Here is a 25,735-nt window from a genome sequence, read left to right as displayed (position 1 = left end):
TCTTGCCTTTTCCATGTTTCTCAACTTATTTTACTTAGTTTTCATTGCATCTTATTTTCATTTTAGTAGTTATATTAGTTTTGGTGTACTTGCTTCTTTGAATAAGTTGCAAGTGTTTGTTTGATAGTGATAGCGTTGCCTCTTGATTAAATACAATGCACTTATGCTTTGCCTTAATTTACTAGTACCTAGTGGGTTTGATAACTCATGTTTTGACTTTACCACTAGGACAAATTATGTAAGTTCATTGAATTAAGTGAATTGCGTTGAAATTACCTGTTCATCATGATTTTCATATTAAATTTATCACATGTCTGGTACTTGTTCCTTGTTAATATTTTGCATTTATTTGAGTAACTCAACTTGATTCTTATAAAGCCTGTCACTTTTTGCAACAAGTATTTTACCATGTGACTATTTCACTATATTTCATGATGAATAAGGAGTTCTCTTTTCATTAATAGAATTGGTTATTGTTTATTGTGCTATTTTCTATCAACTTTGCGCTTTCAAGTGCACAATTTCAATATTCAATATCAAATACTTAATTCACTTTTGTGATTACCTAGGTTTGTTTGTGTCTCATCCCTTGCTTATTCTTTAATTGCAACCTTAGGCCATTTAATTCCAAGGTTTTCAAATGAGCTTGAGGCTAATCTACTATAAATTTATAAGATTTGATTCTCTATTCAAAAATGCCTAATTGGGATGATTCAAGAGCCTAAAATAAAGCCCAAGCTGTCTACTTTCATTTGATGTCTGAATTACTTGCATATAGGCAATTGGCTATGATCAATCTTCAATGATACTTTCTCTTGATGAATCAATCGTTCAAGAACTATCCGAAGCTTGGGCAGATGCCCTTGTGGTGACAATCTTGGGTAAGAGGATTAGCCTCAAGAATATGCAAGGAAGGTTATAGCATCTAAGGAAGCCACAAGAAGACTTCGATTTGATGCATGTTGGGAACTGGGTACTGCATGGTGAAATTCATTATTCAAGATGATCGTGAACAGGTAATTTATGGAGGTCCTAGGATCATTGAACCACTGACTCAATGACCAAATGTCTCGACTGAGTCAATTGCCGGTCCAAAGATGATAAGCTATAAATGGCAGCTGGTGAGTCTGAGTTACTCAATTTTAGTCTCAACCACCAACTGGAAGTCGTGGACGTGGTTCACAAGGATTTATCACTTTTGAGCTAATTTTCTATTTTTATTTTTTTATTATATATATATATATATATATATATATATATTATATTCACCTGCCGACCAGAGAAAAAAAAAAGCATGGCCTGGCATATGACATTTATCATATTTAAACCATAAATAAACAAGTCTTCAATTTGACACCAAAATAAAAATTAAAAAAGGGTATATTTCTAACCGTTTGTCCATTATGATTGTAGGGAGTTGGCATCAAAAATTGTTCCTCGGAGAGAAAAAAAAATTAGCATTGATGGATGAAACTTCCAATCCATGCAATTTCTCAAGGAGCTCTGTCAAATGGCTTTGTATCATTGTAACAAATATCCCATACAGCTTCCATAGAATCTTCGGCAGCTGAACCAGCACAATTGGGGTTCGAAGACAGAGATTTCAAAACTCTTCTTTTGATACATTCCTTCATGTTCCATTATATTAAAATTAGTAATTAATAACTTCCAACGTAAATAATTTCTAGAACATAAAATATAATCCATTGAGAATAGCACCAGTGCGTCAATTAAATAAGATTTAATGTAACATAAATTGCAAAATAGTACCTACCGTTCCAAAACAATTAAATTATTTTGAAGTTCCATTTTCCACTTCAGATGCCAATCATGCAAAGATGAAGTTCAATAAAGGGTAAAATATACTTTTTGTCCTTGAAGTTTGGCAAAAGTTTCAAAAATACCCCTAAGTTTTATTTTGTTTCAATTTTGTCCTAGAAGTTTTCGATTTGCATCAACTATACCTTTGACGGCTAAATTTTCAAAAAATTTAAGACCAATCTAACAATAATGCATGAAAATTATACTTGATTTGCTTATGTTAAGTGTTGTTCTTATAAAATTGCTGTTGAATTGGTCTTGAATTTTTTAAAAAATTAGGTGTCACGGGTATATTTGATATAAATTGAAAACTTTTTGGACAAAATTGAAACAAAATAAAACTTAGGAATATTTTTGAAATTTTTGTCAAACTTCAGGGACATAAAGTATACTTTACCTTTCAATTAAATAAAGGTTCAAGAAACATTTTTCTTATTCGACGGTAAATACATATAACATTTTGAAGAATATTAGAGGGCCATCAGAATTTATTGTTTTTTGTCATCAATTAACCATCCATGTTTAACAGTATGGGCTAAAGTATATTGTTAGATTATTAAACAAAAGGAATTCGGTTGATAACTAAAAGTGCTGGCCAAAAATAATAAATTATGATAGCCTTCTAGCATTTCTCTTTTTGTAATGCTCAATATTTCATCTTAATATTTCAAGAAACACGTCATGATATACAGTTTCCATATTTTATACTCCTGTTACCCTTCACTGAAATTCAATCTCATGATGTGTTTAGACGTTGTTCATCCATGTCAAAGGAAAATCAGCATTACAAGTAATTAGGTCTATTAAAAGTAAATATTTCAAATCCTTCCCTGGGCAATCAACTCTCTATTTGTTACAATTTTCTACCACACTATTCATTTATGGATTTAACGACCAATAAATCAATATTCAACAAAAATGAACCACCTCAAGTAAAGGCAGACTAGATAGTAAATTAAGAACTTCTAAGCATAAATTGCATATTATTTTACAATGGAATTTCATATGACCACGAAAGATAAAAGTATACCGGTTCATGCCCTCTTAATTTCATATGACCACGAAGTAGTTCCCGCTTGAAATGGCAATCACCAGATAGATGACCAGCTCGTATCTGTTTCATCAAATTGTTGAGAAAAACTGAACAGGAATGGCATAAGTTATAGAAACCCATCAAACTTAATATTGGTTCGAAAATACTGTAGGATACAGACCTCACTACAAGCTTGCTGAGCACAATCACTCCAGTCTATATTGACAGCACGACAGTCATCAAATGCATTAATGAGTTCATGAATTACCACCTGGTCGACCTCATCTTGAATTCGCATATAGTTGCTACATACAAGTACCTGGCAACAAACAAAACGGAGGATCAAATTAATGTTAGGTCGTTGCAAACCTTGCCATTCAACAAAGACGCATTGAGTACAAATATGAGCTCAACAGCAAAAATAAGCAAAAAGGTTTACTTATTAGTATTAACACCTTATTTTCCTTGCAAATAACAACAAATACTTTACATAGGAGCTGTGTTGGATCTTCATATAGCTCGGGAAGTAATGGCCATCTTGATAAATTTTTAAGTGTCCTTGCAAATACATATCATTTTTCCCACAAATATTATTAAAACATTGTACAACCACTCCAAAATTCATGGTTAAGATCTAAAATCAGATTATGTTCCGAATGCTATAGTAGATTAAACATAATTACCAAGCAAAGTGGAACCTAAAGAGAAAAGTACAAAATAAATTCCCAAAAAGAATTACGTACCCCAGAACCAGGTACAAAACCACCAGTGCCATGCGCCCCTTTGCACTCAGAAGCCTTGAAAAAATTGTCACTCACAGGACACCCAGCTTTTGCCAGGCGTTGCCTCAAGAATTTCACCATTGGAACTGTCCAAACAATGAAATAACACGCCAACAATTAAGTCAAAAACAGCAGAACAAACCAACGAATATTAACATTCAAGAAAATCGCACATTCTATTGATAATCAAAGTTCCCCTGTTCCTCATAAGCAAATATTAAAAACTGGGAAAACCAATTCGAAAGAAACACTCCTATCAAATTGAGCTCCTTTGTTTTTCTCCTATCTCTAAAAACTGATTGCTTAGGGGGGGAAAGGCATTTTGAAGAGTTAAAATAACGGAAATTGTAGGATTTATTGATGAAAAAGAACAAATTAAAATAATACGTCGGAAACTCTTTTGAATCATAGCTTGGACTTCCTCGACCGTTTTGACACCCTGTAAACCATGAGGAGAAGAAGGTATCTGTGCCATTGGTTCTGTTTCTGCAAAGAAAAAAAAAAAAACATGAAAATAAAATAGCAGAATCAGAATTCATACAATACAATAAAAATAGAACTTGATAGCGTTTCTGGTTGCAGATCATGGCAGATATAATGCCAAAAATGGCATAAGTAATGGCAGACTGAAAACATTCAAAAGATAAAAAAGGAGTAAAAAGCCAACATAGACATTTTCTTGTCGAGTTTTTAGTAATCTTCGAAGAAGAAAGAACAGAATTGAGCTCCATAATCAGGGCATACAGCTATGGCGACCGCAAAGAATGCAGAGGAGGCGATGGAAAAGATCACACGGCAGCGACAACCACGAGCAAAGAGGCAGCAGCGAGGGCGATGACCGATGAGCAAATTGGCAGCAGAGAGAGCAAACAGGAGCAGCGACAGGAGCAGGGGTAGAAGGCACTAGGGCTGTACATAGGTTTCGTTAATTCATAAACCAATTTGGTTAATCAAAAAATTAATTTTGGTTAATTAATCAAATTGATTTTATACGATAAAATTTAATATTAATCGATTATAAAATTTAAAAGTTGATTTTTATTTGGTTATAAAATAAAAAATTTAAAAAATAATTAATTTTTGAATAAAAAAATAAAATCTATTTTTGAACAAAAAATCATTTTTGGATAAAAAATTGGTTTTTTTAAAAAAAATATTTTTAATCTAAAAATTAAAATTAAATTTTTTTTAAATTTGATTTTAATTTTGATTAACCGGTTAAAATTTAATTTTTTTTAATTTAGTTTTGATTAATTAATTTTAAAAAATATGGATATAATTTTAAAATTGTTTTGTTAAATTGGTTAACAAAAATATGGTTATTGTTTTTTAACCGGTTAATTATATTTTGGTTTTTTATTGTACACCCTTAGTAAAAGCGACGTCAACGAGCAAATCAGCGACAGCGGAAATAGATCAAGTTTGAAGGGTGTCCATCGCCAGCGGAAAAGCAGCTGTAACACCCCGTCACCCCAAGCCTTATCTCTAGCCGTAAAGCGAAGGATAACTGTTCATACCTTGGGTCGAGCAATCCGACTCGGGATGTTCTACAGACGAAGCAACCGACCTCTTCAGGTCAGGACGACCCGACCTCTTCTCAAGGAGCTCGGCCAAGCTACCAAGAAAGCCCAGTAAAGGGCCCAAATAGAGGAATACGACCCAAATCCTAAGGCAACTCAAGCCTACCAAGGGAAGGGCGGTTCCCCTGAAGATAAAATGACCGCACTTGAAGATAAAGATAAGATAAGATAACTAACTTATCTTATCTACAAAGGTCACCCTACACCATTATAAATATACTGGAGCACCCAGGTATAATTCATACTCTGATTCTACTCAATACCTGCTTAATACCATTGCTAACTTAAGCATCGGAGTCCCTTGCAGGTACCACCACCCCCCGGTGACGAAGGATCGACTCCATCATCAAGTCCAACAGGTCGGACACAATAGCTCCGACCAATACAGAAGATCTCATCCGAGATCGACCTATAGTTTCAGGTAACCCTCGGAACATTGGCGCCGTTGCCGGAGAACCTGGAAGTCATCCCATTACCATGGTGGACGACCATGACAACGACCACACTTCAGATCTAGAGGAAAGAACGCCGCACAAAAATGCGAACACCACACCAAAAGATACTTTCCAAATTAACAACAAGAAGAACTCCCCAAATGAGGGAGCCATGGACGCACTTTAAGACCGGTTAAAACAACTTGAAGAAGAAGCCCTACGTCAACGAGAGGCCGAGAAAGACCTACAAAGGGAAATAAGGCGACGCCGGGAATGGGAGAACAAACTCCTAAAACTTGAAGCCGATGTCAAGACTAAAGCCAGTCGATCCCCTCCCGAAGATAGCTCCCGTAAGGAGCAAGACCCATTCACCAAGGAGATCATGAAGACAAAAATCCCAAAAGACTTTAAACTCCCAAACATGACCTTATACGACGGCACTACAGATCCCGGCCATCATCTCAGCAATTTCAGAAGCAGAATGTACCTCACCGACGCCTCAGGTGCAGTTCGTTGCAAAGCCTTTCTGACTACTTTGACAAAGACGGCAATTAGATGGTTCAACAACCTCCCTCCTAGATCCATCTCAAGTTTCGATGACATGGCCAAGAAATTCCTGGCCAGATTCTCCATCCAAAAAGACAAGGCTAAACATGCTCCGAGCCTATTAGGAATTAGACAAGGAGAACGGGAAACCCTTCGCAACTACATGGAAAGATTCAACAAGACATGCATGGACATACAAAACCTACCAACGGAAGCCGCTATTATGGGCCTCATTAATGGCTTGCGAGAAGGGCCCTTTAGTCAATCTATATCAAAGAAATATCCCACATCTCTGAACGAGGTGCAAGAACGAGCGAAAAAGTACATCAACATGGAGGAAAACTCTCGATTAGGAGAGACCTCGAAGGCCGAATTCACCCCCTAGGATAAAGACAAAGATTCCAGAAAGAAGGAAGACCGACATGGAGAGAAAATCAAAAAATACCACAACTACACCCCTCTTCGGGTATCTCTTGTGGATGTATACAGAGAGGTTTGCAACACGGAAAAAATACCACCAACTCGGCCACTCAAAGGCAAAAAAAGAGGAGAAAATCGGGCCAAATATTGTGAATATCATCGGATCCACGGGCACTCCACCAATGAGTGTTTCGACCTAAAAAATTTCATAGAAAAGCTAGTAAGAGAAGGAAAGCTAGATCGATATCTAGCCACCCATGACGATGAGCAAAGAAAAAGAAGAAGAGCAGAAGATGTTGGACAAACCGCGCGATCATCTCGTACACCAGAAAGACATGTCCACATGATACACGGCGGATTTGCCGGGAGAGGAATCTCCAAATCATCTCGCAAAAGACATCTCAAAGACGTATATCACGTCGCAGGAAAAGAGGAAGCACCCGACATCCTGGCGATTACTTTCACCAAGGAAGACGCATCCGGCATCGCATCAGGACATGACGATCCCATTGTCATCACTATTATACTGGCAAATGCAAATCTTCACCGCACGTTGATAGACCAAGGGAGCTCCGCCGATATCTTATTCAAAACTGCCTTCGACAAACTCGGCTTGGAGAAAAAATAACTCAGAGCATATCCGGACAGCCTGTTCGAACTAGGAGATACCCTGGTTCAACTGATGGGATACATCTCGCTCCACACAACTTTCGGAAAAGGAAGTCAGTCAAGAACACTCAAAATAGATTACATCGTAGTCGATGTAAGTTCAGCCTACAATGCCCTAATAGGTCGGACAACGTTAAATCAGCTCGGTGCAATAGTCTCGACTCCACATCTATGTATGAAGTTCCCAACTGCAGGAGGGATAGCTAGAATAAAAGCATATCAGAAAATAGTGCGCCGCTGTTACAACGAAAGTCTAAGCCTCAGAGGCAGAGGAGAAGAATTCCGCACAATAGAGCTCGGTGGAGTTCAGAGGCGAGAGGAGCTCTGCCCACAACCTGAAGGTGAAATAGAGAAAATCCAGATTGAGGATACCCCAGACCAAACGACCAATATCGGCACACTCCTGAAAGGAGACATAAAAGAATCACTCATACAGTTTCTACGAGACAACATCGACCTCTTTGCGTGGAAGGCCGCAGACATGCCAGGCATAGATCCCAAGCTAATGTGCCACAAACTAGCAGTCTACCCAGGATCTCGGCCAGTACAACAGAAGCGTAGAAATCTAGGACCAGAACGCTCTCAAACTGTGGAAAAACAGGTACGAGCTCTACTGGAGGCAGGTTTCATAAGAGAAGTCAAATACCCGCTATGGCTTGCTAACGTCGTATTGGTAAAAAAGTCAAACGGGAAGTGGCGAATGTGCACTGACTATACCGATCTCAACAAAGCATGCCCAAAAGATTCTTATCCACTCCCAAGCATCGACGCACTGGTAGATGCCTCCTCCGGATACAAATACCTCTCCTTTATGGACGCATACTCGGGATATAACCAAATCCCAATGTACCCACCCGACCAAGAAAAAACCTCATTCTCAACCCCAAAGGCAAATTATTGCTACATTGTCTGCCCTTCGGTCTTAAAAATGCGGGAGCCACTTACCAAAGATTAATGAACAAGGTTTTTTCGGATCACATCGAAAAAATCATGGAAGTTTACGTGGACGACATGCTAGTAAAGACACAAAATGAAGAGATGTTATTATCCGACCTGAGCCAAGTATTCAACACTATAAGACGACATGGCATGCGACTTAATCCCGCAAAATGTACCTTCGCAGTAGAAGCTGGTAAATTCTTGGGTTTTATGATCACACTGAGAGGAATCGAGGCAAACCCAGATAAATGCCGGGCCATACTCAACATGAAAAGTTTGACTTGTGTCAAAGACGTACAACAACTCAACGGGAGGTTGGCAGCCTTGTCCAGATTCCTGGCCGGATCAGCAATAAGATCTCTCCCCTTCTACGCTACCCTAAGGAAGGGAAAGGAGTTTGAACGGACAGTGGAATGCGAGCAAGCCTTTCAATACTTCAAAAGATTCATGGGACAGCCACCTATACTAACTCGGCCACGAGAAGGAGAACCACTCATATTGTACCTCGCAGTAGGAAATCGGGCAGTAGCCTCAGCACTGGTTTGAGAAGACAACAGCGGGCAATAGCCCATATACTTTATCAGCAAAGCATTACAAGGATCTGACCTGAACTACCATAAAATAGAAAAGTTCGCTTACGCTCTCATACTAACATCACGACGACTTCGCGCATACTTCCAGGCTCACACCATTAGAGTTCGGACCAACCAGCCCAAAAAAGGGATTTTACAAAAAAAAAGACCTGGCGGAAAGAATTTTGTAATGGGCAGTCGAGTTGTCTGAATTCAATCTTCAATACGAAGCTCAAACGGCCATCAAATTACAACACATGGCCGACTTCATTGCAGAATTTACAGACACACCGAAAATCCCCACAGAATGGAATCTCTACATGGACGGTTCCTCGAATAAAACTGGAAGTGGCGCAGGCGTGATAATTGAAAGCAACCAGGGAACCTAAATTGAACTCTCCCTCAAATTTGGGTTCCCTGCCTCAAACAATCAAGTGGAATATGAGGCACTACTAGTTGGTTTGAAACTAGTCAGAGAGATGGGAGCTCAAAAGCTTATCATCTTCAGTGACTCGCAGGTAGTTACTTCACAAATCAGAGGAAGCTACCAGGCCAAAGACCCCATCATGAAAAAGTACTTGGACAAAGCCAGAGAACAACTCGGATAATTTGGAGGATATGAGATTCATCACATACCCCGAGAACAGAATGTCCGAGCTGACGCACTCTCAAAACTAGCCAGCACCAAACTAGAGGGCAACAATAGAAGCTTCATCCAAGAAATTCTATAGAATCCATCAATCTCGAAAGAAGAAAAAGTCCTAGCCATAACAAGTCGCGATCAGGGATGGATGACTCCCATAACTAGCTACCTCAAAACAGAAGCACTCCCCACAGAGGAAAAAGAGGCAAAAAAGTTGAAACGGGAGGCACAATATTATACTATCATAAATAATACTCTTTACAAAAGAGGGATGTCAATACCACTGCTAAAATACGTGCCGACTTCCAACACAAAGGAAGTCCTAGAAGAAGTACACAGTGGCATCTGTGGCAATCACCTTGGAGCGCAGGCACTCGCAAAAAAAGTACTACGGGCAGGATTTTATTGGCCAACTCTACAAAAAGAAGCTATAGAATTTGTAAGGACATGTTCACCATGTCAGAAACATGCCAACTTTCACACTGTCCCGCCAGAGGAACTCATCAATGTGACTTCACCTTGGCCATTCGCAAAATGGGGACTCGATCTTCTCGGACCTTTTTCTCAAGGATCAGGACTATTCAAATTCCTTATAGTAGGAATAGACTACTTCACAAAATGGATTGAGGCAGAACCCCTAGCTAACGCCACGGCTCAAAGAAGTCGAAAATTTCTATATAGAAACATTGTCATAAGGTTTGGAGTTCCATACTCCATCACTACGGACAATGGTACCCAGTTCACAGATGCAGGCTTCAGAAAACTAGCAGCTGACTTGAATATAAAATAACAATTCACCTCTGTCGAGCACTCCCAAGCCAATGGACAAGCTGAAGCTGCTAACAAAGTCATATTAGCAAGGTTAAAATGGAGATTACAAGACGCAAAGGGAGCCTGGGCTGAAGAGCTCCCACAAGTCCTATGGGCATATCGGACGACTCCACATTCCACTACAAATGAGTCACCTTTTCGATTAGCTTACGGAATGGAGGCAATGATCCCAGTGGAGGTCGAAGAAGGATCACCCAGAGTGATCCACTATAGCAAAAAAGCCAACTCCCAACTTCAAAGGAAAGAGCTCGACTTACTTCCGTAAATCCGAGAAAGAGCTCGGATAAGGGAAGAGGCGTTGAAATGACGGATGGCCTCCAGATACAACCAAAAGGTAATACAGCGGGCCTTTGCTGAGGACGACCTTATACTAATCCAAAACGACATCGAAACAACTCGACCTGGAGAAGGAAAGCTGGCAGCAAACTGGAAAGGACCCTACTGAGTCAAAAAAGTGCTGGGAATGGGCTACTACAAGCTTTCTGAACTCGACGGGCGAGAGCTTCCTAGGTCATGGCACGCCTGCAACCTGAGAAGGTACTATAGCTAGGGATGATAAAAGATCTTGGACAAGGCGCACTCTTTTTCCTGAAAAAGGTTTTTTAACGAGGCACCAAGCCAAGACTTACAAATCACCCGACTTAGGAAATTAACCCCCCATGTATATTTGAATTCTCTTTTAATAAAATTTGTTCAGATTTTCTACAAACGCTCAAGTCGCATTATTCTGAAACATTCATCGCCCAATTATAAAGCTACAGATCGACAGAAATTGAAAACCAAATTCACTGCGCGATCACGATAAAGACCAAAGATGAAAACCAAATTCATTAAAAGGTCGACCAAACGAGGGTTAAAACCCAAACTCTACAAAATCGGCAAAGATGAAAACAGAATAATGGAAGAAGTTATAGAAAGTGATCTATAGAAAGGACCTGACGAGGTCCTAATAAAATGGATTGCTATAAAATAACTTAAAGACTGACCGGCGCAAAGAAGTCAGACCAGCCACAATAACCCAAGTTATAAGTAAAGCCCTGGAAAGAGGTATGGCCAACCCTATAAAAGAGGATTACTATAACTTAGAAGAGCCCGACATGACGAAGTCAGACTCCTACGAAAAAGTTACAAAGGTAATCCCTGAAAGAGACTTGAACAAGGTCTAAGAATGAGGATTACCAAGTAACTCGACAGGGCCCGACATGACAAAGTCGGCCCAAAAACATAAAGTTACAAAAGGTAATCCCTGAAAGAGACTTGAACAAGGTCCAAGAAAGAGGATTACCAAATAACTCGATAGGGCCCGACATGACAAAGTCGGCCCAAAAACATAAAGTTACAAAAGGTAATCCCTGAAAGAGACTTGAACAAGGTCCAAGAAAGAGGATTACCAAGTAATTCGACAGGGCCCGACATAACGAAGACGGCCCGAAACATAAAGCTACAAAAGGTAATCCCTGAAAGAGACTTGAACAAGGTCTAAGAAAGAGGATTATCAAGTAACTCGACAGGGCCCGACATGACGAAGTCGGCTCAAAACATAAAGCTACAAAAGGTAATCCCTGGAAGAGACCTGAACAAGGTCCAAGAAAGAGGATTACTAAGTAACTCGACAGGGACCGACATGACGAAGTCAGCCCAAAAATATAAAGGTAATCCCTGAAAGAGACCTGAACAAGGTCCAAGAAAGAGGATTACCAAGTAACTCGACAGGATCCGACATGATAAAGCTACCCCTGAAAGAGACTTAAGTAAAGTCCAAAAAGGAGGGTTACAAACAAACAGCTCGGACCAAAACCAAGTTGAGGAAATCGGCAATCTCAGAATTATAATTCCTAACGAAGACTTGAACAAAGTTCAAATTGTTGAAAGTGGCGTCAGGCAAAGGAATCAAGCCGATCAAGTCTGACAAAATCCCAACACTCTCAAAGACTTCGAAGGTACCAAGACGAACGCAAACAGATATGATATGAAAACAGAAAGCTATTGGTGCACGAAATTGTGATCTCTAATAATGGCATTCAATTTGGTATGCGCATCTACTAACTCAGCACTTTCTTCACAACTTCGCACAACTAATCAGCAAGTACACTAGGTCGTCCAAGTAATACCTTACGTGAGTAAGGGTCGATCCCACGGAGATTGTTGGTATGAAGCAAGCTATGGTCATCTTGTAAATCTCAGTTAGGTGGATAATAATTGGTTATGGAATTTTCAAATAATAATAATAAATAAACAGAAAATAAAGATAGAAATACTTATGTAAATCATTGGTGAGAATTTTAGATAAGTGTATGGAGATGCTTTATCCCTGTTGGATCTCTGCTTTCCTACTGCCTTCCTTCAATCCTTCTTACTCTTTTCCATGGCAAGCTGTACGTAGGGCATCATTGTTGTCAATGGCTACATCCCATCCTCTCCGTGAAAATGGTTCAAATGCTCTGTCACAGCACGACTAATCATCTGTCGGTTCTCAATCATGTCGGAATAGAATCCATTGATTCTTTTGCGTTTGTCATCACGCCCAACAATCGCGAGTTTGAAGCTCGTCCCAGTCATTCAATCCCTGAATCCTACTCAGAATATCACAGACAAGATTAGACTTTCCGGATTCTCATGAATGCCACTAACAATTCTAGCTTATACCACGAAAATTCTGATTAAGGAATCCAAGAGATATGCACTCGGTCTAAAGTAGAACGGAAGTGGTTGTTAGTCACGCGTTCATAGGTGAGAATGATGATGAGTGTCACGGATTATCATATTCATCATGTTGAAGTGCAACGAATATCTTAGAACAAGAAGAAACTGAATTGAATAGAAAATAATAGTAATTGCATTAAAACTAGAGGTACAGCAGAGCTCCATACCCTTAATCTATGGTGTGTAGAAACTCCACCGTTGAAAATACATAAGTGATGGTCCTTGCATGGCCGAATGGCCAGCCCCCAAATGTGAACAAAGATGTAAAATTCAAATGTCTAATACAATAGTAAAATGTCCTATTTATACTAGACTAGCTTGTAGGGTTTACAGAAATAAGTAATTGATGCAGAAATCCACTTCTGGGGCCCACTTGATGTGTGCTTGGGCTGAGCTTGAGCTTTACACGTGCAGAGGCTTCTTTTGGAGTTAAACGCCAAGTTGTAACGTGTTTTTGGCGTTTAACTCTGGTTTGTGACGTGTTTCTGGCGTTTGACTCCAGAATGCAGCTTGGAACTGGCGTTGAGCGCCAGTTTGCATCATCTAATCTCGAATAAAGTATAGACTATTATATATTGTTGGAAATCTCTGGATGTCTACTTTCCAACGTCGTTGAGAGCGGGCCATTTGGAGTTCTGTAGCTCCAGAAAATCCATTTCGAGTGTAGGGAAGTCAGAATCCAACAGCATCAACAGTCCTTTGTCAGCCTTTTATCAGAGTTTTGCTCAGGTCCCTCAATTTCAGCCAGAAAATACCTGAAATCATAGAAAAACACACAAACTCATAGTAAAGTCCAGAAATGTGAATTTAGCATAAAAACTAATGAAAACATCCCTAAAAGTAACTAAATCCTACTAAAAATACCTAAAAACAATGCCAAAAAGTGTATAAATTATCCGCTCATCACAACACCAAACTTAAATTGTTGCTTATCCCCAAGCAACTGAAAATCAAATAGGATAAAAAGAAGAGAATATACTATAAATCCCAAAATATCAATGAATATTAGTTCTAATTAGATGAGCGGGACTTGTAGCTTTTTACTTCTGAACAGTTTTGGCATCTCACTTTATCCATTGAAGTTCAGAATGATTGGCATCTATAGGAACTTAGAATTTCAGATAGTGTTATTGATTTTCCTAGTTAAGTATTGATGACAAGTCATCATATACCCATTTTCTATGCTTTTTCATACAAGAAATTGATGATTTGTGCTTAAATATTGAATGCTTTTTGTACTTAAATGATATATTTTCTTGATATTTTAATTTTATAAATCTTGTAGGAAATAAGAAGAAAAAGAAGCAAAGAAGCACAAAAAAGGAGAAAAAAAGAGCTTTGGGACACACTTTGAAGTTGGGGTACACTTTGGAGCCTTAGGCCACGCTTTTAAAAGCGTGCCCATGACCAAATCAAGGAAGGAAGCAGCCAGCACGCACACTGCCCTGCCCTTGCCAAGGGCAGGGCAGAATCGTGATGCATATTGAGGTTGGAAGCAAGAATTTCGCTAAGGTAAAATCTGGGCGCTCACAGCATGACCATGCCTCCTTCAACGGGCTATAACTTGAGCTACAGAGGTCCGATTGATCTGCTTCTAGTTGCGTTGGAAAGCTGACATTTAGAGCTTTCCAACGATATATAGAAATCCATATTTGGCGTACAATTGAGGCAGGAACGAGAGACATCTTTAAAGGCCAAAAATAAGCGAAAATAAACTAAAGTGCTTCCACCAAGGCTCGAAGCTGGAGCCTCAATCCAAAACAAAGTGGCGCTCAATTTTCTGCCCTGCCCTCTTGGAGAGCAGGGCAATGTCGTGCTCTTCATGGAAAATCAAGGAAAAATTGCTCCTCAAGTGCTTTCACCAAGTTTCGAACCAAGCACCATGAGGAAGCAAGGAACTAAGTCCCATTACCGTGCCAAGGAAGCCAAAGAAAATGAAGTAGCGTGTGTTTCGGCCATGATTCGAACTTGGGACATCAAAGTGAAAACACTGCCCTGCCCTCCGCGAGGGCAGGGCAGCATTTTTGTGTGGCATGATTCTGGCGCACCAAGAAACGAATCTGGCGCACCAAGGAAGGATTCTGGCAGCACCAGTGCGCACCAAATCACAATTCTGGCGCACCAATTTTTCCTGCCCTGCCCTCCACAAGGGCAGGGCAGCATCTTCACACACCAAGCCCGCACCACGCCCGCACCACGCACGCACCATGCATCAATTTTCTGCCCTGCCCTCCACAAGGGCAGGGCAGCCTCGTGGGAGCAACATATGGGCCAAAATTCAATTTAATTCATTTCTTCACCAAATTAAATCAAGGCCATCCAAGACCCATTCTCCCTCAAATACAAAGCAAGCAAAGCCCACTCAACATGACTCAAAGGCACAAGAACAAGCTAGAATTAGGATTTTCATTTTGTTTTAATTTCATTTTCATTTTTCATTTTGTAAAGCCTATATAAAGGCATCAATTCCATCTTTGTAGGGAGAGCTCTTTCCTTTATTTTTTTTCTGTCTTAAATTTGTGATTGAGAGTGAAGGAATTCTGTTTCCCTCTTGGTCTAAGATTTCTCTTGTTATTCTTCTGCAAAATTTCAGTGAATTAAGGATTTCTCTTGTTTTGAACCAAAACTCTTTTTACTGCTTTCATCTTCTTTCCATCTGCAATTGTTCTTGGTTGGATCAAGGAAGGGAGTGAGATCTAGACTTGTTTTCTAGTCTCTTTGATTCCCTGAGATCTTAAATTTTATTTTGCAATTGAGTTGAGTTCTTAGCTGCTATTCTATTTTTACTGTTCCATTGGCTTTCAATTTACTTTCAAGCAATTTAATTCTTCTACACTTGTTCTTCATTTTACATTTCTGTTCACGATCCTAATTTACTTTCCTGCAAGTTAAGCTTTCTGCAATTATTCTAAGTGCTGCTCTCATTTAATTTCCAGCACCCCAGCCCCTGCCCTTTACATTTGATGCAATTTAGAATTCTTGCAATTTAAGTTTCAGCTATTTTACTTTCTTGTTCTTTAAGTTTCCTGCCATTTACATTCTGCAACTTTATCATTCCTGCAATTTACTTTCTGTTGATCAACTTCACACAAATTCACTTCAATGTTAGCTTGACTAAACTAATCACCCACTAAAATTGCTTGATCCATCAATCCCTGTGGGATCGACCTCACTCTAAGTGAGTTATTACTACTTGATGCGACCCGGTACACTTGCCGGTTGGATCTGTGTGTTGGAAAATTCTTTTTCCACAAAAACACCATCAAGTATGTTGATTCTTGAATACAGCTACTTTTATGAGTCTTGGCCGTGGCCCTAAGCACTTTGTTTTCCAGTATTACCACCAGATACATAAATACCACAGACACATGACTGGGTGAATCATTTTCAGATTGTGACTCAGCTTTGCTAAAGTCCCCAGTTAGAGGTGTCCAGAGTTCTTAAGCATACTCCTTTTGCTTTGGATCACGACTTTAACCACTCAGTCCCAAGCTTTTCACTTGGACCTGCATGCCACACGCACATGGTTAGGGACAGCTTGATTTAGCCGCTTAGGCCTAGATTTTATTTCCTTGGGCCCTCCTATCCATTGATGCTCAAAGCCTTGGATCCTTTTTACCCTTGCCTTTTGGTTTTAAGGGCTATTGACTTATTCTGCTTGCTTTTCTTTTTCTTTCTAATATTTTTTTCGCCACTTTTTTTTTCGCAAGCTTTGTTCTTCACTGCTTTTTCTTGCTTCAAGAATCAATTTTATGATTTTTCAGATTATCAATAACATTTCTCTTTGTTCATCATTCTTTCAAGAGCCAACAATTTTAACATTCATAAACAACAAGATAAAAAATATGCTATATTCAAGCATTCATTCAGAAAACAAAAAGTATTGTCACCACATCAATATAATTAAACTAAATTCAAGGATAAATTCGAAACTCATGTACTTCTTGTTCTTTTGTATTAAAACATTTTTCATTTAAGAGAGGTGAAGGATTTATGGAATTATTTATAGCCTTAAGACATAGTTACTAGACACTAATGATCATGTAATAAAGACACAAACATAGACAATATATAGCATAAAAACCAAAAAACAGAGAAATAAGAAGAAGGACTGAGTCCACCTCTGTTATGGTGGCGCTTTCTTCTTGAAGAACCAATGATGTCCTTGAGTTCTTCTATGTTTCTTCCTTGCCTTTGTTGCTCCTCCCTTATTGCTCTTTGATCTTCTCTAATTTCATGGAGAATGATGGAGTGCTCTTGATGTTCCACCTTTAATTGATCCATATTGTAACTCAAGTCTTCTAGAGAAGTGTTGAGTTATTCCCAATAGTTGTTGGGAGGAAAGTGCATCCCTTGAGGCATCTCCGGAATTCCTTGGTGATGAGCTTCCTCATGCGTCTCTTGGGATCTATGAGTGGGCTCTCTTGTTTGCTCCATCCTTTTCTTAGTGATGGGCTTGTCCTCCTCATTGAGGATATCTCCTTCTATGATAACTCCAGCTGAGTAGCATAGATGGCAAATAAGATGAGGAAAAGCTAATCTGGCCAAGGTAGAGGACTTTTCGGCTATTTTTTAGAATTCAAGGGAGATGACTTCATGAACTTCTACTTCCTCTCCAATCATGATGCTATGGATCATGATGGCCCGATCCACAGTAACTTCGGATCGGTTGCTAGTGGGAATGATGGAGCGTTGGATGAACTCCAACCATCCTCTAGCCACAGGCTTGAGGTCCAGTCTTCTCAATTGAAACGGCTTGCCTTTGGAGTCTCTTTTCCATTGAGCTTCTTCCACACATATGTCCATAAGGACTTGGTCCAACCTTTGATCAAAGTTTACCCTTCTAATGTAGGGGTGTGCATCTCCTTGCATAATGGGCAAGTTGAATGCCAACCTCATATTTTCCGGACTAAAATCTAAGTATTTCCCCCGAACCATTGTAAGATAATTCTTTGGATTCGGGTTCATACTTTGATCATGGTTCCTAGTAATCCATGCGCTGGCATAGAACTCTTGAACCATTAGGATTCCGACTTGTTGAATGGGGTTGGTCAGAACTTTCCAACCTCTTCTTAGGATCTCATGTCGGATCTCCGGATACTCATTTTTCTTGAGTTTGAAAGGGACCTCGGGGATCACCTTCTTCTTGGCCACAACTTCATAGAAGTGATCTTGATGGGCTTTTGAGATGAATCTCTCCATCTCCCATGACTCGAAGGTGGAAGCTTTTGACTTCTCTTTCCCTTTTCTAGAGGTTTCTCCGACCTTAGGTGCCACAATGGTTATGGAAAAACAAAAAGCTATATTTTTACCACACCAAACTTAGAATATTACTCGCCCTCGAGCAAGATAAGAAAGAAGAGAAGAAGAAGAAAAAGAAGAAGAAAAAGGAGGAGATGGAGAGAGGTGTATTCGGCCAAGGGGGAGAAGAGAGGGTTGTGTTGTGTGAAAATGAAGAAGAATGGAGGGGTTTATATAGTGGAGGGAGAGGGGTTAAGGTTCGGCCATATTGGGTGGGTTTGGGTGGGAAAGGAATTTTGAATTTGAAGGTAGGTGGGGTTTCTGCACTACAAGAAAAAGGCGTATTTGTAACAAAAAATATTGTTACAAAACGTCGAAATTTTGAAACAAAAGTTTTTTGTAACAAAAAAAGGGTCCATTGCAGTAAGTCCCGTTACAAAAAGTTTTTGTAACGAAAAATGGAACTGTTACAATTCAATATCATATTTTGTAACAATTTTTCCTAATACAAAAAACCAGAAGCCGTTACAAAAGTGGTAACAAATTTTGATCTTGAAGGTATTTTTTGTGACAGTCAATTTTTTTCCTATCAAAAAATTTTGTTACAAAATGTAACACGATTTTGTAACATTTTTTCCTTTAGTTACGAAAGTAAATTAATTATTTTGTAACTTTTTTTTATTACAAATTACATGCATAATTTACTAAATTATTTTTTAAATTAACTAATATATTAACGCTTTTAATAAACAAGTTTACATGTATATAATATGCAAAAACATACATAAGTCAAACAAGATCCTTTTAGCTAAAATTGTCTTGAAACAAAATAACATTAGCTAGTGAGTACATTGATTAGTTTAACCAAAACATAAAAGTTCAACCAAAACATAAAAGTTCTAACTTCTAACATAGATTAGTGTCTCTATGCATCAAAACATTCTTGAGCCCTCAAGGTAGCATATAGTCACCATTTCAGCACTCCTGTAAATAAGAAAAACCGAAATAAAAAAGTTAGAAACAAGATATAACACTAATTATAATTTTTTCACTAAGTTTTATCCAAAATGTTTAGAAAAATTTTGACAAAACCTCCCCTAAAACTTGGATATTTCCACCGTCCACGGTTCCAACAAACACAACCAATTCACAACTTGCACCCTTTCAAACAACACAATACATTTTAATTGAACAACCAAATAGGACAACAACCAAATAGTGAATAACAAAACCCAAAGCTTCCAGCTTCCAACAACCAAAACAGTGAAGCACTTAGCCGGATAATCAATCAATTGAGCTTAGCAACAGTTGAAAACCAAAAGCAATTAAATACCAACTCAATCAATTAATTGAATCAAAGATGAATATTGAAAATAGCTTAAAATAAATTCCGATAGCATTTCAGCAGTAAATTTGCCTATTTCACAATTTCAATCAATCAATTCAAATTCCATATGAATTTTTTGACATTTAAAAACACAAAAAATCATAATGAATTCATAGGAAGGAAGTAAATAAGCCAATTCCAGCAAGAAAACATGAGGAAACAATTAAAACCAATCCAACCAGCAAGAAGCAGAGCAGCACTCAGCAGAACAGCAATCAATGGCCCATCATACAGCACCCAAAACAGTAAAATGAACAAAGGTAATGGATTTAGGCAGCATTCTATTCATTGAAGTCAATAACCATTACACTTGCAAGCAGCAGGAGCATAGCAGTTTATCCATTAATTCAACAAAAAATCAATCAAGTCAAATTAAACGATTTCAGCAACAGATTTATCAATAAAACCAATCTCAGTTCAGCAACCATCATCTATTCCAACACAAACAATAATATACAAGCAGCATTTCCTTTTTCATTGAATTTAACAATCATTCAATAAGCAAAAGTAACCACATTTCTAACTTTCAATTGACTAACCAAAGTTGCCCAAGAACTCTTAATTCAATACATCACAATTTCATATCATCGGTGCAACGTAACCATAGCAACATTCCATACACAAAATCAACATCAACAAGTACTAGCAGCAAGTATAACTTCAAAATACACAACATCATCAATAATTACTACATTAAATCATTAAACTAATCACCAACTACAGCCATGATTCAACTCAATTCCAACAATTATTCACACAAAGCAACCATAACCATTTGCAGTTACTCATTTATATTTATTGGCATTCATAACTTAAATCATTTATTTTTAAAACAAATCTCCTATCATAAATCGACTCAGCCACACGAGTTACACCAGCAGCGATAACCCGTCAGCGGCAACAACAACAACATTCATTTCTTATTGCAACATCAATGACCACAGCACCTGGAGGAAATATTGGATTCAAATTGAATGAAAACAACAAGAAATAGTGCAAGTTAGTGCCATCGGTGGTTCTAGTAGTGTTCTTTGGTGAGGAAAATGGCAGGTCATGGCTAAGCAAGGGAGTTACAGTGGCTACCTCAAAAGTTTCATCAACAAGGACGACAGTTTGGTTCACCACCATCAATGATGCACAGCTCAACGGCAGACTCCACCTGCGGTAATGGCGGTAGAGCAACAACACAGATGCAATGGTGACGACGGAAGATCTGACCGGAATGGAACCCTTGGCGGCGGCAGGACCTGACAAAGCTAAACCCTGGCAGTGGCAACAGTGGTGGCTAGGGTTTGGCAGTGGCGGTAACCCTAGCGACGGCGAAGGCGGTGGTGCTGTGCGACAGCAGCGACGCTACCTCCCTCTTTGGCTATCACGTTCTCCTTCCCTCTTGCGTCTTCGCTCTCTCGCGTGCTACCCTTTCTCTCCTCATCTTCTCTGCAATGGTGACGACCATGATAGCGGCAGCAACAGCAGTTTGGAATGGCGAACAGCAATGGTTGAAGCTTCAACGGCGACGGAAGCAAGGCGCGGCGACGACGGCGCGAGACAACGCCCTTTCCTCTTCTCCTAGATCGCGGCCTTCTCTCTTGATCTTTGTTTCTCTCCTCTGGGTCTGGCGGCAGCGACGGCAACCGACGCAAGGAGCGGCACAGCGCAGCGATTCTCCTTCCTCTCTTCTTTCTCTGTTCCGTCACTCTCTCCCTCTGTTCTCCATTTCCCCCTCAAGCCTCCTATTTCCTTTCTTTTTTTATTTCTTTTCTCCTTTTGATTTTTGTTGCTGTATGTTAGCATTTTGGAAGAAAGGAGAAGTGGTGTGGCGGTGAAGAAAGCTAAGAGTGGCTTATTACAGAGTGAACAGGTGGTGGGAGGGTATACGTGTGTGTGTGGGGGTTGGGTAGAAAGAGGTTAGGGTTAGTGAATTAGGAATTAGGGTTTAGAATTGGGAATTTAGGATTTGAGTAGAGTTTTGATTTAAAACCCAATTTAATAAATATAATTAATTTTAAGAATACTATTTTATTTTTTAAATTACAAATTATTTATAATTAAATACTTTAATTTAAAATTATAAGTAAATAAATAAATTTTCTTTTAATTTATAATATTAATCAAAACTTTAAATTATTTCAATTTAAATTATATACAAAATTCTCTTTTATCTTCAATTACTAAAACTTTGAATTTTAATTAAGCAAAAACCATTAATTTTAGTAAATCATAAATATCTAATTATAATTTATATAAAATCAAATTAATTTAAAACATGAAATCTCATCATCTTTTTAAAAAGAAAATTATATATATAATTATAAATAATTCATTATTTATTTTTTAAAAATCTGGGAGCTTACACTAGAGTTCCTGGGTAAAAGGGGGAAATTATAGGTTAATTAGGGTTAGGGTTTATAGGGTTTAATTTGGGAATTAGGGTTTAATTTGGGACAAAAGCGAAATTAATGAATTTTGGGTATATTGGGGTTGGTAAATTTTTAATAAAATTAAAGTATATTGTATAAATTTAAAATCTAATTTAATCTCTTAAAATTACTTTAAAAATATTACTCAATTATCAATTTATTAATCAGCTTTTAATCAAGTATTCTAATTTAAAATTAGAAATAATATAATTTATTTTCTGTTTATAAAAATTAAAGTATTAAATTTTAAAATCTCAATTATTTAAATTAGATCGTATAAAATTCTTATTATTTTATATTTGCTAAACTTTATTACTACAGTGTATCCCTTTTTACAGCTTTTAGTATTTTTTTTATATTAGTTACTTTTATTTATATTTATAATTTAATAAAATTTCTTTAAGTGACATAAATTAATTTTTAGTTAATTTTAAAAATCTGATTATTAATAAAAATTATATATTAATTATTTAAAAGAATATAAAATAATATTTATAATTTTTAAAAATTAATGAATACATACATTATGTAAAAATTTTTAATTTTTGAAACAAAATAAAATTATTTTTAAAAAAATATATACACATTTTTTTTATTTTTAAGGTATTTAACATTTTTAAAAAAGAATTTGTTATAAAATACACTTATATTTTATGACAAATAATTAACTTGTTACAAATAATATTGAATTCGTAACAAATTAATTTTTTGTTACAAAACAATTAGAGTTTTTGAAACAAAAAGTTATTTTGTTACAAAATAATTGGAGTTTTTGAAACAAAAATAAAAATTGTTACAAAATGTTTTGAATTTTTGCAATGTTGTTACAAAATATTATTCTTTTGTAACAATAAAAAATTGTTATTACAAAATACTATTTTTTTGTAACAATTTTAAATTTGATACAAATTTTTTGTTACAAATGTTCCATTTTCTTGTAGAGCTGGGGAAGAGTGGATGGATGTGAGTGGTGAAGAAGTGATGGGGAAGAGAGATTGAGGTGATTGGTGAAGGGTTTTTGGGGAAGAGTGTTATTGGATTGTGTGAAGAGGAGAGAAGGTGAGTTGAGGTAGGTGGGGATCCTGTGGGGTCCACAGATTCTGAGGTGATCCTGTGAGGTCCACAGATCCTGAGGTGTCAAGGGTTTATCATCCCTGCACCAATTAGGCGTGTAAAATGCCTCTGCATGCAATTCTGGCATTTAAACGCCAGATTGATGCTTGTTTTGGGCGTTCAACGCCCATTTGCAGCATGTTTCTGGCGTTGAACGCCAGTTCCATGCTTGTTCTGGCGTTCAGCGCCAGCTCTCCTAAGGGTGTATTCCTGGCGTTTAAACACTAGGATGCTGCTTGTTTCTGGCGTTCAACGCCAGATCCATGCTCTGTTCTAGCATTGAACGCCAGCCAGATGCTCCTTATTGGCGTTTAAACGCTAGTAAGCCCTTCCTCCAGGGTGTGCTTTTTCTTCTGCTGTTTTTGATTTTGTTTTTAATTTTAGTATTTATTTTGTGACTCCACATGATCATGATCCTAATAAAACACAAAAGAACATTAAAATAAAAATAAAATTAGATAAATAAAAATTGGGTTGCCTCCCAATAAGCACTTCTTTAATGTCAATAGCTTGACAGTGGGCTCTCATGGAGTCTCACAGGTGATCAGGTCAATGTTGTAGACTCCCAACACCAAATTTAGAGTTTAGATGTGGGGTTTTAACACCAAACTTAAAGTTTGGCTGTGGCCTCCCAATGCCAAACTTAGAGTTTGATTGTGGGGGCTTTGTTTGACTCTGTACTGAGAGAAGCTTTTCATGCTTCCTCTCCATGTATACAGAAGAACACCCTTGGGTCTTAAACACAAGGTAGTCCCCATTCAATTGAAGGACTAATTCTCCTCTGTTAACATCTATCACAGCTCCTGCTGTGGCTAGGAAAGGTCTTCCAAGGATGATGAATACATCCTCCTCCTTCCCAGTGTATAAGATTATGAAATCAGCAGGGATGTAAAGGCCTTCAACCTTCACTAACACGTCCTCTACCAATCCATAAGCTTGTCTTATTGACTTGTCTGCCATCTGTAATGAGAATGTGGCAGGCTGTACCTCAATAATCCCCAGCTTCTCTATTACAGAGAGTGGCATAAGATTTATGCCTGACCCTAGGTCACACAGAGCCTTCTCAAAGGTCATGTGCCTATGGTACAGGGTATTAAGAATTTGCCAGGATCTTGTCTCTTTTGAGGTAAAGTTTACTGAACCCATGTATCTAGGTCACTAATGAGTAAGGGAGGTTCACCTTCCCAAGTCTCATTACCAAACAACTTGGCATTCAGCTTCATGATGGCTCCTAGATATTGAGCAACTTGCTCTCCAGTTACATCTTCATCCTCTTCAGAGGAAGAATAGTCTTCAGATCTCATGAATGACAGAAGGAGATTTAATGGGATCTCTATGGTCTCTATATGACCTTCAGATTCCTTTGGGTCCTCAATAGGGAGCTCCTTCTTGCTTGAGAGACGTCCCATGAGGTCTTCCTCATTGGGATTCACGTCCTCTCTTTCCTCCCTAGGTTCGTCCATGTTGATTATGTCAATGGCCTTGCACTCTCTTTTTGGATTCTCTTTAGTATTGCTTGGGAGAGTACTAGGAGGAGTTTCAGTGACTTTCTTACTCAGCTGGCCCACTTGTGCCTCCAAATTTCTGATGGAGGACCTTGTTTCTCTCATGAAACTTAAAGTGGCGTTAGACAGATCAGAGACTATGTTGCTAAGTTAGAGGTGCTCTGCTCAGAATTCTCTGTCTATTGCTGAGAAGATAATGGGAAAGGCTTGCTATTGCTAAGCCTGTTTCTTCCACCATTATTAAAGCCTTGTTGAGGCTTTTGTTGATCATTCCATGAGAAATTTGGATGATTTTTCCAAGATGAATTATAGGTGTTTCCATAAGGTTCACCCATCTAATTTACCTCTGCCATTGCAGGGTTTTCAGGATCATAAGCTTCTTCTTTTGAAGATGCCTCTTTAGTACTGTTGGATACATTATGCCATCCATTCAGACTTTGAGAGATCATGTTGACTTGCTGAGTCAACATTTTGTTCTGAGCCAATATGGCATTCAGAGCATCAATTTCAAGAACTCCCTTCCTCTAAGGCGTCCCATTATTCACGGAATTCCTCTCAGAAGTGTACATGAACTGGTTATTTGCAACCATTTCAATAAGTTCTTGAGCTTCTGCATGTGTTTTCTTTAGGTGAATGGATCCACCTGCAGAATGGTCCAGTGACATCTTAGAAATATCAGATAGACCATAATAGAATATATCCAAAATGGTCCACTCTGAAAGCATGTCAGAAGGACACCTTTTTGTCATCTGCTTGTATCTTTCCCAAGCTTCATAGAGGGATTCACCATCTTTTTGTTTGAAGGTCTGAACATTCACTCTAAGCTTGCTTAGCTTTTGAGGAGGAAAGAATTTGGCCAAAAAGGCTGCGACCAGCTTATCCCATGAGTCCAGGCTATCTTTAGGCTGTGAGTCCAACCATGTTCTAGCTCTGTCTCTTACAGCAGAAGGGAAAAGTATGAGCCTGTAGACTTCAGGATCTACTCCATTAGTCTTAACAGTCTCACAGATCTGTAAGAACTCAGTTAAAAACTGGTAGGGATCTTCTGATGGAAGTCTATGGAATTTGCAGTTCTGTTGCATTAGAGCAACTAGTT

At 38.3% G+C, this 25,735-nt stretch overlaps 1 protein-coding gene and 1 non-coding gene across 3 annotated transcripts; one reads left to right on the top strand and one right to left on the bottom strand.

Moving 5' to 3' along the window:
• Positions 1 to 1,280: 1,280 nt before the first annotated feature.
• LOC130961573 (mitochondrial inner membrane protease ATP23-like) lies at positions 1,281 to 4,560 on the bottom strand. 2 transcript variants are annotated; one of them, XM_057887525.1, is made up of 6 exons: positions 4,304 to 4,554; positions 4,024 to 4,122; positions 3,598 to 3,722; positions 3,036 to 3,173; positions 2,852 to 2,935; positions 1,281 to 1,628 (listed from the first exon to the last, which is right to left on the bottom strand). In XM_057887525.1, the coding sequence occupies exons 2-6, from the start codon at positions 4,109 to 4,111 to the stop codon at positions 1,494 to 1,496; spliced, it is 570 nt and encodes a 189-aa protein (XP_057743508.1). In that variant the 5' UTR covers positions 4,112 to 4,122; positions 4,304 to 4,554; the 3' UTR covers positions 1,281 to 1,493. The 2 variants fall into 2 exon arrangements, with proteins under 2 accessions (XP_057743508.1, XP_057743507.1); XM_057887524.1 differs by having other exon boundaries at positions 1,282 to 1,628; positions 4,381 to 4,560.
• A 20,798-nt stretch (positions 4,561 to 25,358) lies between these two features.
• On the top strand, positions 25,359 to 25,466 carry LOC130964542 (small nucleolar RNA R71). The gene has a single exon (XR_009080631.1). It is a non-coding gene; the product is annotated as a small nucleolar RNA R71 (small nucleolar RNA).
• The last annotated feature ends 269 nt before the right edge of the window (positions 25,467 to 25,735 follow it).

The sequence above is a fragment of the Arachis stenosperma genome, chromosome 2 (assembly GCF_014773155.1).
Source record: "Arachis stenosperma cultivar V10309 chromosome 2, arast.V10309.gnm1.PFL2, whole genome shotgun sequence".
Taxonomy (NCBI): Eukaryota; Viridiplantae; Streptophyta; class Magnoliopsida; order Fabales; family Fabaceae; genus Arachis; species Arachis stenosperma.
The sequence above is the reverse complement of the archived record's forward strand: the minus strand, read 5'-3'. Positions and strand labels throughout refer to the sequence as shown.

What these genes read in the sequence shown, in the direction of transcription:
- LOC130961573 (XM_057887524.1), bottom strand. Translation starts at nt 4,111, where the DNA reads ATGGCACAGATACCTTCTTCTCCTCATGGTTTACAGGGTGTCAAAACG. An exon ending in GATTCAAAAGAGTTTCCGAC is followed by an intron (nt 3,723 to 4,023) that starts GTATTATTTTAA and finishes TTGTTTGGACAG; the next exon opens with TTCCAATGGTGAAATTCTTG. An exon ending in AATTAAGAGGGCATGAACCG is followed by an intron (nt 1,629 to 2,851) that starts GTATACTTTTAT and finishes TGGAACATGAAG; the next exon opens with GAATGTATCAAAAGAAGAGT.